Here is a 13242-nt window from a genome sequence, read left to right on the forward strand (position 1 = left end):
AGTTCTCTACCGACTGAGCTACCCAAGTACGACTCATGACCCGCCCTCACAGCTTTACTTCTGCCAGTATCTCGTTTCCTACCTTCCAAACCTCACAGAAGCTCTCCTGCGAAACCTCCGGAACTAGCACACCTGAAGGAAAGGATATTGCGGAGACATGGCTTAGCCACAGCCTGGGGGATGTTTACAGAATGAGAGTTTCACTTGGCAGGAGTGCTAGTTCTGCATGGTTCACAGGAGAGCTTCTGTAAAGTTTGGAAGGTAGGAGACGAGATACTGGCAGAAGTTAAGCTGTGAGGGCAGGTTGTGAGTTGTGCTTGAGTAGCTCAGTTACTGGAGCACTTGCCTGTGAAAGACAAAGTTCCCGAGTTCGAATCTCGGTCCGGCACACAGTTTTAATCTGCCAGGAAATTTCATATCAGCACACACCCCTCTGTAGAGTGAAAATCCCATTCTGGAATGAAGTTTATGTTAAATGGTAAGGGTTTCATAATTCACACAATAGTTGGGTAAATAAAGATAAAGTAATTTTATAGTAGTTCAGTCTGATGAAGACTAATTATATCATTAATCAATTGTTCTTGTCTATAGGTATTCAAATAATCGAAATATTTCAGATGACAGAAAAACCCTAAATTTTCTTTCATTCTTTGATACAGATTTATTGAATTAGGATTATACATTTCTTCACAATATGGGTGTCTATCTCCGATTTTATATAGTTGTTTCTGTCATGTCCTTGTGAAATAATAGTTATATTCACATTCATTATCAAATAATTTTAAAAGCATGAATGTTGGTCTTAAGTTTACATTCATTGTTTTAGGAACTACATGTGGTAATAAACTATTTATTTCTTCATTTCCTTTACCTATCATTTCTGAATCTGTATTATCTGTTTCTGTAAAATTTTGCATATGATCATGTATCACTTTAATTCTATCATCTTTTAATTGAATTATTTCTGTGTTAAATTTATTCAATTCTTGTAGTTGTTGTATGCAATAATTTTTGTGTTTTATTCGATCTTTGTGGAAACCTTTAATTTTATATTCACCTATGTCTTCTAATTGATGGTAGAAATTCTCGAGTAACCCATCTTTTAACATGTTTAGCTACTTCTTTTTTTGATTTTAAAGAATATAATCCAGATTCATTTATGAAAATGGTTTGTTTATCATTTCTTGATGTGGGCTTGCAAAACGCAATGCTCAAAATATTAACAAACGTGCATTATCTTCTGAATCAACTTGTTCAATTAATGCATCAACTGTGTTTTTGTATTCTAAAATCTCAGCAATATCTTTAGTCTTTAACCATGGAATATTCTGTTTATCAAGAATCATAAACACTTGTTTGTTGTTGTATGTAAGGTTGTTGTTGAACAGATCTACAATCGATTCCATTTAAGAGAAATTTTTTAAATTAGATTTGTAAAAAATAAATACCAGCTGAAATTTGTACATTGTACTTATGATTAAATTAAACTGTAAATGAGAAAAAAAACTTTATGTGTATTATTATTTTAATTCTATTTAAATAAAGATGCTTCTGTTATTACTGTTTGTGAAAATAATAATAGCTGCACCAGGCTTAGAACTGCAAAAGAACATGGTAGTTAAATATTTATTTGATTTTGGTTACTTAGATATTTCACAAAAACTGAAATAACCGAAGTTAGTGATGCATTATTAAGAGAATCATTAATGTTATATCAACTAACACACAATCTATTGGTGAGTTAAATGAATATACTTTACCTTTTATGAACAAACCTAGCTGTGGTGTAAAAGATTCATTTGATAAAAAAAGAACTAGAATGTATAAATGGAATAAAAAGAATATAAATTGTAAAAATTGTAAAATAGCAAATAAAAGAATATTTGAATTAACAAATGCAGCTTTTAGTTTATGGCAGAAATGTAGTGGTATTCAATTTATTCACAATATCAATGATCCTGATATTTTAATTACAGGTAAAAGACGAATACATTTATATGAATTTAATGGTCAAAATTGTCCAAAGGAGTTAGATGGAAATACATGTGGATAAAGATGAAAACTGGTGCTTGGAAATTGATAAAAATACACTACAAAATCAAACAAAGCTATTTGAAGTTTTACTACATGAAGTTTGTCATGCATTAGGTTTAGAGCTTGAGATGATTTTGAATCAATAGTGTATCCTTATTATAATGGTTCACATTTCGAATTATCTCAAAATGATATTGATGCTATTCAAATTTTATATAGAACACAAGCAAATAGACCAACAACAATAAAACAACATCAACAACAATTACTACTACTATATCACCAACTACAATTGAACCAATTGAATCAATTTGTGACCTTAGGAAATTTGATGACCTACTATTTGCAAATGGAATTTTTTGTATTTTTCATAATAAGTGGGATTCGATAAATTGGAATAAACCTAAATTAATAACTAATTGGTTAACATTTTTACCACAAGATTTACAAAAAATGTATGGAATATATCAAAGACAAAGTTGTGAAATTGTAATATTTGTTGACAATACGTTTTAGATAGTAGATTTACAAACATTACAATTAATTTCGGGATATGCAAAGTCAATAACTAGAATAACATAAATTTTTTTATTGAATAGTATGGTAAACACTTATTGACGTAGAACACTATTTTCCTTCAATGAATAGATGATTGAATTTTTACATAAAAATCATGGGGAGCTATAACCAGAGAATTTCCAGGATTACCACCAAAAATGAATTCTGCATTTAGAGACACAGATGGTTTGCTGTATTTTCGCAAGGATGATACATTCTACGGATGTAGTGAATTTACAAAAAAAGTAGTTAGGGCTGGTACAACTGATTTATTTTTATTTGGTATTCATTGTCATAAAACATCTGAAATAATTCCTAAAGTAATAAATATATTGAAAGATACAGTACACAAATTAGAGAATTTAACTTGTTTATAAATCTCATAAAAATTATTTTTTTATAAATGGAGCACCAAAACGAAATGCAAACTAAACTAAACTAAACTAAAAAAAATTATTTACTAATTGGATATGTGAAAAAGATAATGATTGTCATATTTGTTTAAGTGATGAAAATAATAATCAATTTGTTAAAACAACCTGCAATCATATTTTCATAAAAAATGTATTAGATAGTTAAACAAGAATAGAAATTGTCCACTTTGTAGAACTATTATTAAAAATAAGGAACCATCATTAGAAGATATATTAGCTGCACTTAATTCTATACACTTTACAATAGTATTCAAAATGATGGTTATAGTACTATATTCAGTCCATGTTTAAATAAATATCATGTAGAAAATTACAATAACAATCGAATTACATGTGTATGTGGAAAAAAGGTTGCTAAATATTATTTAAATATGATAATATGTTAATATGGTAAATATTATTTAAAGGACCATGTACACAAAATACCAGTGAGGAACATATGCAAATGGAAAATGAATATACAATGAATAATAAAGAAGTTATAGCTGAAGAAAAAAAGAAATGTAAAATTTGTCAAGAAATTAAAGATTTAAATTGTTTTTATATAAACCCATCAGATAAATATAAACATAATAATAAATGTAAGAAATGTTCCTTAGAATATATTAATAATAAGAGAACCTTAATTTTAAATAATAATCCTTTATGATTAATTATATATCCATCTATTAAATAATTAGTGTTTTATTAACAATGATGAAGTTTACAAATCTAATTAATTTATTGTAATAAATAGAAGAGTTTACTAATTAATTGTTAAACTAAATAGTAAACTAATTCATTTAAAACTTAATTGTTAAAAAACTAAAAGTTTAAAAACTAAATAAAAAGCTAATTAATTAAAAACTAATTATTTATTGAACTAATTGTTTGAAAACTAATTTATTGTTAGACTAATCTCTTTTTGATTAATTATTTATTAAATAATAATCCTTAACTGTCTACCAAATAGTTATCATTTTATGAAAAAAAAAATATTTTGGAAATCTAATAAATTTTTTTTATAAATAGAAGAGCAATATGGAAAGTACATTGCTGCTCAACTAAGACAAATTGCAATTAAACTACAAAAATTAACTGTTGCTAGACTTCATGAATTTTGTTGAATAAACAATTTACGAGGATATTCAAATTTATGTAACATTGATTTAAGTACATCTATTATTAGTAATCGTTCAATTGTGACTAGTAATCATCAAAATATTGTCAAAAATTGTAGTTGTTAAAGACTATTCGAAATTACATCATGGTGTAAAGATAAATTTTAATTTATATTGTGAATATATACTAAAAATGGGGAAAGAGATGAAAAAGTTCAAGAATTTGGACAACAAACACCAAACTATACTATTTTAACAGAAAGAGAGATCAATAAAACGTTTAAATATGGTAAAAGACATATGTTAGAAAAAATATCTAATTTTCAAGCACAATGATCAGGATGGTCATTAAACAGAATTATTGGTTTACAAGACTGGAATATATCGAGTAAATAATTGAGGACCTAGGTTGCAAGTTCTACTCTGAGATGAGGAGATTGACACATAATCGATATGGGCTTTCAGAGCCCAAGGCTCACTCGTGTATCCTTTATGATTGCACCAGACAAAGCCTTGCGCCTCGCCTGGGCCCTTCAACACCGATATTGGACTGTTGATGACTGGAAACCAGTTGCCTGGTTGGACGAGTCTCGTTCCAGATTGTACCGAGCGGATGGACGTATGTAGGGACAACCTCATGAATCCATGGACCCTAAATATCAAGCAGGTGGACTCTCTTTAACGATGTGAGGCGTGTGCAGTTAGAGTGATATGGGACCCCTGATACGTCTAGGTATGACTCTGACAGGTGACACATACGTAAGTACCCTGTCTGATCACCTGCATCCATTCATGTCTATTGTGCATTAAGACGGACTTGGCAATTCCAGCAGGACAGTGCGACACACCATACGTCCAGAATTGCTACAGAGTTGCTAGATTAAACACTTCTGCTGGTCACCCAACTCCCCAGACATGAACATTATTGAGCATATCTTGGATGCCTTGCAACGTGCTGTTCAGAAGAGATCTCCACCCCCTCGTACTCTTACGGTTTTATGGACACTCCTGCAGGATTAATGGAGTTCCCTTCAGATATTAGTCGAGTCCATACCGCGTCGTGTTGCGGCACTTCTGCGTGCTCGCAGGGGTCTTACACGATATTAGGCAGGTGTACCAGTTTCTTTGGCTCTTCAGTGTGTTGAAGTGATTAACACTGCAATGTCACAGGTTAATGTAAGTACGAGATAAGTCATCGCAAATGTGAAATTTTGATACATTAATAACCAGTGCAACCTGCAGAATGTTGAATGCATGCATGGAAACGTACATGCATGGTGTTGTGCAGGTTCCGAATGTAAGTTTGTGAGGTGGCGTTCCACGCATGTTGCAATTGATTGGTCAATACAGGGACGGTTAATGCTGTTTGTTGATGACGCTAGAGTCATCGTCCCAATATTTCCCATATGTGCTTCATTGAAGACAGATCTGGCGATCGAGCAGGCCAAGGAACATGTCGATACTCTGTAGAGCATGTTGGGTTACAACACCGTTATGTGGACGAACGGTATCCTGTCGGAAAATACCTCCTGGGTTGCTGTTTATGAATGGCAACACAACAGGTCGAATCACCAGATTAGCGAACAGATTTGCAGTCAGGGTGCGTGGGATAACCAGGAGAGTGCCCCTGCTGTCGTACGAAATCGCACCCCAGACCACAACTCCAGGTGTAGGTCCAGTGTGTCTAGCATGGAGGTAGGTTGCTTACAGGCACTCGACTGACCTCCTTCTAAGCTTCACACAGCCATCGATGGCACCGAGGCAGAATCAGATTTCATCAGAAAATACAACAGGCCTTCAACTCGCCCTTCAATGAGCTCTCGCATGACACCACTGAAGTCGACGGTGGTTTGAGTTCAGTGGAACGTACGCTACAGGGCGTCTGGCTCGGGACTGTCCTTGAAGTAACCGATTTGCAACACTTCGTTGTGTCACTGTCGTGCCAACTGCTGCTCAAATTGCTGCTACAGATGCAGTACGATATGACAGAACCATAAACCGAACACGATGGTCTTCTCACTCGGTAGTCCCACGTGCCCGTCCAGAGTCCGGTCTTATTGGGACGGTACATTCCAGTGACCATCGCCGCCAGCAATAATGTATTGTGGCTACATTCGTACCAAGTATTTCTGCAGTATCGTGGAAGGAACATCCAGCTTCTCGTAGCTCTATTACTCGACTCGTTCAAACTCAGTGCGGTGTTGACAATGGCGTCTTATCTGAAAGGCATTCTTGACTAACATCAACCCACCACATCGAATCTCAAAGGTAATTAACGCTCACGACTCTTACAGCGTGTATTTAAAGCAAATCTGATCTGCATCCTCATAGTGACGCTACAGGCGCCACTTCTATGCGATTGACGCGAAATTGGAATAGACATTATCTTCCATATGTGGAAACAACTTTCGTTTATGTAGTAGAACTCCTTCTTTGTGTTTTGATTTTTTCGCCTCAGTGTTTATAAAAATTTTAATGAATACTGTTAGGTTCTTCTCTGCAACTGGTCTGTCATTGAACTTTAATGATCAAAATGCATGCACTTCTGTACTGTGCTGTACAACCATGCTAGAACAATTCAGGTGGGGAAAAGCAACAAATGACACAGAATACTCTAAGAATGGTTCTAAAGTTTATTTTCATAAAATCTTGTATCGTAGATAACATATGTCAACTCTAGAACCTCCTGGAGACAGCTCTTCAGCCATAGGGCATACTGAAAACAGGGTTACTATACATTTACTCTTTGATGAAATTTGTTGTGGACAGCCAATCACAGTTCGAAAACAGCAGGAACAATTATAAATGTAGTACTAGATCGAGGGCTATTAGAGGGTGGTCTAGGGGTAGCGTCTTTGATTCATAATCAAAAGGTCTTCGGTCCCGGGTTCGATCCCCGCCACTGACTAAATTTTGATAAATAATCAGAATTGGCGGCTGAAGACTTCCGGCATAAGAAGTCAGCTTCATTCTGCCAACGGCCTTGTCAAAGAGGGCGGAGGAGCGGATAGAGGTTTAGGGCACTCTCTTGTCCTAGGGGTGGGAAATTGCCCCTAAAGGCGGAAGAATCAGCAATGATCAACGACATGAGGATGCAGAAGGCAATGGAAACCACTGCATTAAAGACACGTAAGGTGTATCCACAGGACATGTGGCCTGTATTTGAAGAAGTGTCATGATGATCTCTCCATTGGCAAAAGATTCCGGAATAGTCCCCCATTCGGATCTCCGGGAGGGGACTGCCAAGGGGGAGGTTACCATGAGAAAAAGATTGAATAATCTACGAAAGGATAACGTTCTACGAGTCGGGGCGTGGAATGTCAGAAGCTTGAACGTGGTAGGGAAACTAGAAAATCTGAAAAGGTAAATGCAAAGGCTCAATCTAGATATAGTAGGGGTCAGTGAAGTGAAGTGGAAGGAAGACAAGGATTTCTGGTCAGATGAGTATCGGGTAATATCAACAGCAGCAGAAAATGGTATAACAGGTGTAGGATTCGTTATGAATAGGAAGGTAGGGCAGAGGGTGTGTTACTGTGAACAGTTCAGTGACCGGGTTGTTCTAATCAGAATCGACAGCAGACCAACACCGACAACGATAGTTCAGGTATACATGCCGACGTCGCAAGCTGAAGATGAACAGATAGAAAAAGTGTATGAGGATATTGAAAGGGTAATGCAGTATGTAAAGGGGGACGAAAATCTAATAGTCATGGGCGACTGGAATGCAGTTGTAGGGGAAGGAGTAGAAGAAAAGGTTACAGGAGAATATGGGCATGGGACAAGGAATGAAAGAGGAGAAAGACTAATTGAGTTCTGTAACAAGTTTCAGCTAGTAATAGCGAATACCCTGTTCAAGAATCACAAGAGGAGGAGGTATACTTGGAAAAGGCCGGGAGATACGGGAAGATTTCAATTAGATTACATCATGGTCAGACAGAGATTTCGAAATCAGATACTGGATTGTAAGGCGTACCCAGGAGCAGATATAGATTCAGATCGCAATATAGTAGTGATGAAGAGTAGGCTGAAGTTCAAGATATTAGTCAGGAAGAATCAATACGCAAAGAAGTGGGATACGGAAGTACTAAGGAATGATGAGATAAGTTTGAAGTTCTCTAACGCTATAGATACAAAAATAAGGAATAGTGCAGTAGGCAGTACAGTTGAAGAGGAATGGACGTCTCTAAAAAGGGCCATCACAGAAGTTGGGAAGGAAAACATAGGTACAAAGAAGGTATCTGCGAAGAAACCATGGGTAACGGAAGAAATACTTCAGTTGATTGATGAAAGGAGGAAGTACAAACAAGTTCCGGGAAAATCTGGAATGCAGAAATACAAGTCGCTGAGGAATGAAGTAAATAGGAAGTGCAGGGAAGCTAAGACGAAAATGTGAAGACATCGAAAAGATATGATTGTCGGAAGGACAGACTCAGCATACAGGAATATCAAAACAACCTTTGGTGACATTAAAAGCAACGGTGGTAACATTAAGGGTGCAATGGGAATTCCACTGTTAAATGCAGAGGAGAGAGCAGACAGGTGGAAAGAATACATTGAAAGCCTCTATGAGGTTGAAGATTTGTCTGATGTGATAGAAGAAGAAAGAGGAGTCGATTTAGAAGAGATAGGGGACCCAGTATTGGAATCGGAATTTAAAAGAGCTTTGGAGGACTTACGATCAAATAAGGCAGAAGGGATAGATAACATTCCATCAGAATTTCTAAAATCATTGGGGGAAGTGGCAACAAAACGAGTATTCACGTTGGTGTGTAGAATATATGAGTCTGGTGATATACCATCTGACTTTCGGGAAAGCATCATCCACACAGTTCCGAAGACGGCAAGAGCTGACAAGTGCGAGAATTATCGCACAATCAGCTTAACAGCTCATGCATCGAAGCTGCTTACAAGAATAATATACAGAAGAATGGAAAAGAAAATTGAGAATGCGCTACGTGACGATCAGTTTGGCTTTCGGAAAAGTAAAGGGATGAGAGAGGCAATTCTGACGTTACGGCTAATAATGGAAGCAAGGCTAAAGAAAAATCAAGACACTTTCATAGGATCTGTCGACCTGGAAAAAGCGTTCGACAATATAAAATGATGCAAGCTGTTCGAGATTCTGAAAAAAGTAGGAGTAAGCTATAGGGAGAGACGCGTCATATACAATATGTACAACAACCAAGAGGGAATAATAAGAGTGGACGATTAAAAACGAAGTCCTTGTATTAAGAAGGGTGTAAGACGAGGCTGTAGAAATGAGAACAGCGAGAAACTTAACATCAAGATTGATGGTCACGAAGTCAATGAAGTTAAGGAATTCTACTACCTATGGCAAAAAAGGCATTTCTGACCAAGAGAAGTCTACTAATATCAAATACCGGCCTTAATTTGAGGAAGAAATTTCTGAGGATGTACGTCTGGAATACAGCATTGTATGGTAGTGAAACATGGACTGTGGGAAAACCGGAATAGAAGAGAATCGAACCATTTGAGATGTGGTGCTATAGACGAATGTTGAAAATTAGGTGGACTGATAAGGCAAGGAATGAGGAGGTTCTACGCAGAATCGGAGAGGAAAGGAATATGTGGAAACACTGATAAGGAGAAGGGACAGGATGATAGGACATCTGCTAAGACATGAGGGAATGACTTCCATGGTACTAGAGGGAGCTGTAGAGGGCAATAACTGTAGAGGAAGACAGAGATTGGAATACGTCAAGCAAATAATTGAGGACGTAGGTTGCAAGTGCTACTCTGAGATGAAAAGGTTAGCACAGGAAAGCCTACTCACCGAGAAAAGACTGCGGTAGCGCATCGGCTCACACCACACACCGTCCCAGCAGCAGGCTGGCGTGCAGACTGGCTTCCACGTAATTCCACTTTCGTCATATTACGATCTTTATGATCCACTCTTCTAGACCTTAATATTTTAAAGGAAATATTACACAATTTTATTTTTATATTTTCAGCTTATGACTTTATTCTTTCAAGGTTTCACACTTTGAATATCTTCACATACTAATTGGCTTTTCGTTGCTTCAGTTCCACTTTTATAATCTACTATTTTATCTACCATTTACAGTTTAACGCATCTCTTCTGGTATCTTAACAGAAGGTTTCTTTACGTTATTGACTTTTTGCAATTTTAGTATGAGACCGTGTAATCTCCCCCTCCTCCCTTTCTTTCATCTATTGTCCACATTAAACAATGCCCAGTCCAAGTAATTAATAAGCAAATTCTTTTACGAAGATTTGAGAGGAGCGAAGATTAAGATAAACTTTCAAGTTTACTTAGCTTGTCATGTTGAGATGGCTCCAGTTCTCCTTGTCTTGGGGTTTGACTCCTGAAGCTGAAAACCTAAACATCAGGTCCTCACGATTGGTGTGGACTAAATGAATCGGGAGATCGTTGTAGCAGAATTTTTTACGTAAATATATTTTCCACAGATTTTCTCACATTTTAGTATATTATACAGTATTTTGATTTTTCACATTAACGAGGCCGAAATTACATTGTTCGCACCTATTATACAAAAGTACGTCCAATCACGTCACAGGCAGCCTGACAACTTCCACACTCTGCGGAAATAACAATATCCCAAAGAGTTTACAGAATTTTTTTAACAAATAAATTCCTACTATATTTCGTTACATTATTAATTTCGATTACAATTTCATACATGAATCCAGAAATAAACATAATAAACAGTACAGGATTGCGTAATTAATTACAAAAATTTTAAGTGTGTGAATAATTCGTAATTTGAAATGTTTCTAAAAAAATAATTTTAACTATACATTCAGGACATTCAGGACTCTTACTTACCGATTACAACATCGAAACTAAAATATTTTATAAAGTAATTCCTTTTCATAAATTTTAGCTTCAAACATAACATACTGTGTATGAAATTATATGAACGTTTTCAGAAAAGCAACTGAGATAATATTGACCTGTCTAAAACTCGAAAAAAAATACTGTTATCGACAACTACTTCTGAGGAAAAGTAATGCTAGAGGAGGATGTGCCGTTACAACTCCCCCTTGTTAAATCCTTTGCATCCATGCCAGTCTCACTCCTTATACCCCACCCTCTCTCCCTTGCCTTCTTTGCCCACTCTCTGCCACCCCCTCCCCCCTTCTCTCTATTTTATATGTTAAAAAAATGTTCCAATGTGTGTGAAATCTTATGGGGCTTAACTAAGGTCATCAGTCCCTAAGCTTACACACTACTTAACCTAAATTATCCTAAGGACAAACACACACACCCATGCCCAAGGGAGGACTCGAACCTCCCCCGGGATCAGCCGCACAGTCTATTTTATAGTTTCACTATTTTATGCTGTGGCAGGCTGCATCAGACGAGTGAGGAGATTAATGGCTTAAAAAAAAAAGAAAGTTTATGCCGTTTACATACCGATTGTTCTACACTGTTAGTGTTTCCACGAGAATTTTTACATAATTAAAGATTCTACAATTTTAGCACGATCTCTCTTGTTAAATTCATGACAAACGCACCATCCTTTCCTGCTTCCTTTCCCTCCTCCCCTAATCAGTCTCCCTCCATTTCCTCTCCACCCTCCACCCCCTACCCCTGACTTGTACCTATTTAAAACATTGAATGCAGCTGCAAACCACAGTACTCTGATACGTACTTCTGAGCAGACAAAAGACACGTTTACAGATTGAGATTTTCACTCTGCAGCGGAGTGTGCGCTGATATGAAAGTTCCTGGCAGATTAAAAGTGTATGCTGGACCGAAACTCGAACTCGGGACATTTGCTTTTCGCGGGCAAGTGCTCTCCCAACTGAGCTACCGAAGCACGACTAAGGACCCGTGCTCACAGCTTCAATTCCACCAGTACCTCGTATCCTACCTTCCAAACTTCACAGAAGCTCTCCTGCATACCTTTCAAAAGACACATTGCTGACGCAACTAATTGGGTACAGTCTAAGTTTATGTACAAGTCTTTTATTCTCAACATATTCTAAAATTTAATATGGTACCCATTTAGTTTTATTTTAGATATGAAGAGGAGCCAGATTGATCGAAACATGTAATCAAATTAAAAATGTGAAACTGAGGCGGAAGGGCGAATGAGAATTAGCTTGAAGTAAAGTGAGGAGTTATTAGTGAGGGCGAGAACTGCTCAGTGCGGTGCGCCCACTTCCGCAGGGTGCGCCCCGCTGGCCCGAGCGCCACCGCGGCGCTTATCTACGTCCGCCGGCGCGGCGTCCTCTGCCTGGCCGGGCTTCACTTGTTTCCTCGCGTCTCAGCCACCCAGAATCACGAGCGCCAGCTCAGTGCTACGTACACCGGTCGCAGGCGCGCGCTCACGTACTACCTAGCAGGCACACACACTGCGCTCGCTCAGCAGACGGCTTGCAGGTAGGTCTGCCGACACTTTGCTGCCGCTGCCGACATCTCAGCGCTGCTTGCACTCAATACCTGCTATCACGGGTTTCTCTCATTCAAGGCGGATAAAATAGTTTTCAACTCATGGCCTTCAGACATTTCTAATATATTCGTATGTCGCCACGAAATATTTTCGACAGACAGTGTTACGCAGCTGTGAAGTACAGCACGAAAGGCGTTTTGGAAAACACACGGACAGCTGCTATGTGACTCTTTACTGTGCTTCCACCTTCGACCTAAAAGACCGTCTTCAGTCCTTAGCAAAAGTGTGTATAATTCTTCGTGATTTCGATAAGGATCATTCCATCTTACCTTTTAAACATGGAGCGTCACTGTGCTCTTCAATTTACATCTTTTAAATATCAGATACGTAGGAATGTACAGATTAAATATCACAAATAAAACTTTCCTATCTGTTATTTGACCACCCATTTCGTTCGTTCACGGCATCATCTTCATATAGAAAATTACAGCCTTACATTCTTGGTGATGCTGCACGGTGCAAATACCTTATCACAGCAGAAGTTACAGTACTAAACAGGTCATGTTTCACATTCTGAGGTCTACTAAAACAAAAAATATGCAACGTACTGCTACTTCATTATCAGTCCTACTACTCGTGATACTGTCCCATATTGACAAAATAATTAGATTAAACTTTTACCGCAGATCATTAATTACAGTATTAAAAGTTGAA

At 37.2% G+C, this 13242-nt stretch overlaps 1 protein-coding gene across 1 annotated transcript in view; it reads left to right on the forward strand.

Annotated features, from left to right (window-relative positions):
* LOC126456486 (uncharacterized) overlaps positions 1–13242 on the forward strand; it is a 319255-nt gene that overhangs the window by 105776 nt on the left and 200237 nt on the right. The window contains exon 2 of the mRNA XM_050092237.1: positions 12306–12518. Within this exon, the coding sequence (XP_049948194.1) occupies positions 12306–12518 (213 nt within the window). The remainder of the gene's footprint in view (positions 1–12305; positions 12519–13242) is intronic.

This window comes from Schistocerca serialis, chromosome 2, assembly GCF_023864345.2.
Source record: "Schistocerca serialis cubense isolate TAMUIC-IGC-003099 chromosome 2, iqSchSeri2.2, whole genome shotgun sequence".
Classification (NCBI taxonomy): domain Eukaryota; kingdom Metazoa; phylum Arthropoda; class Insecta; order Orthoptera; family Acrididae; genus Schistocerca; species Schistocerca serialis.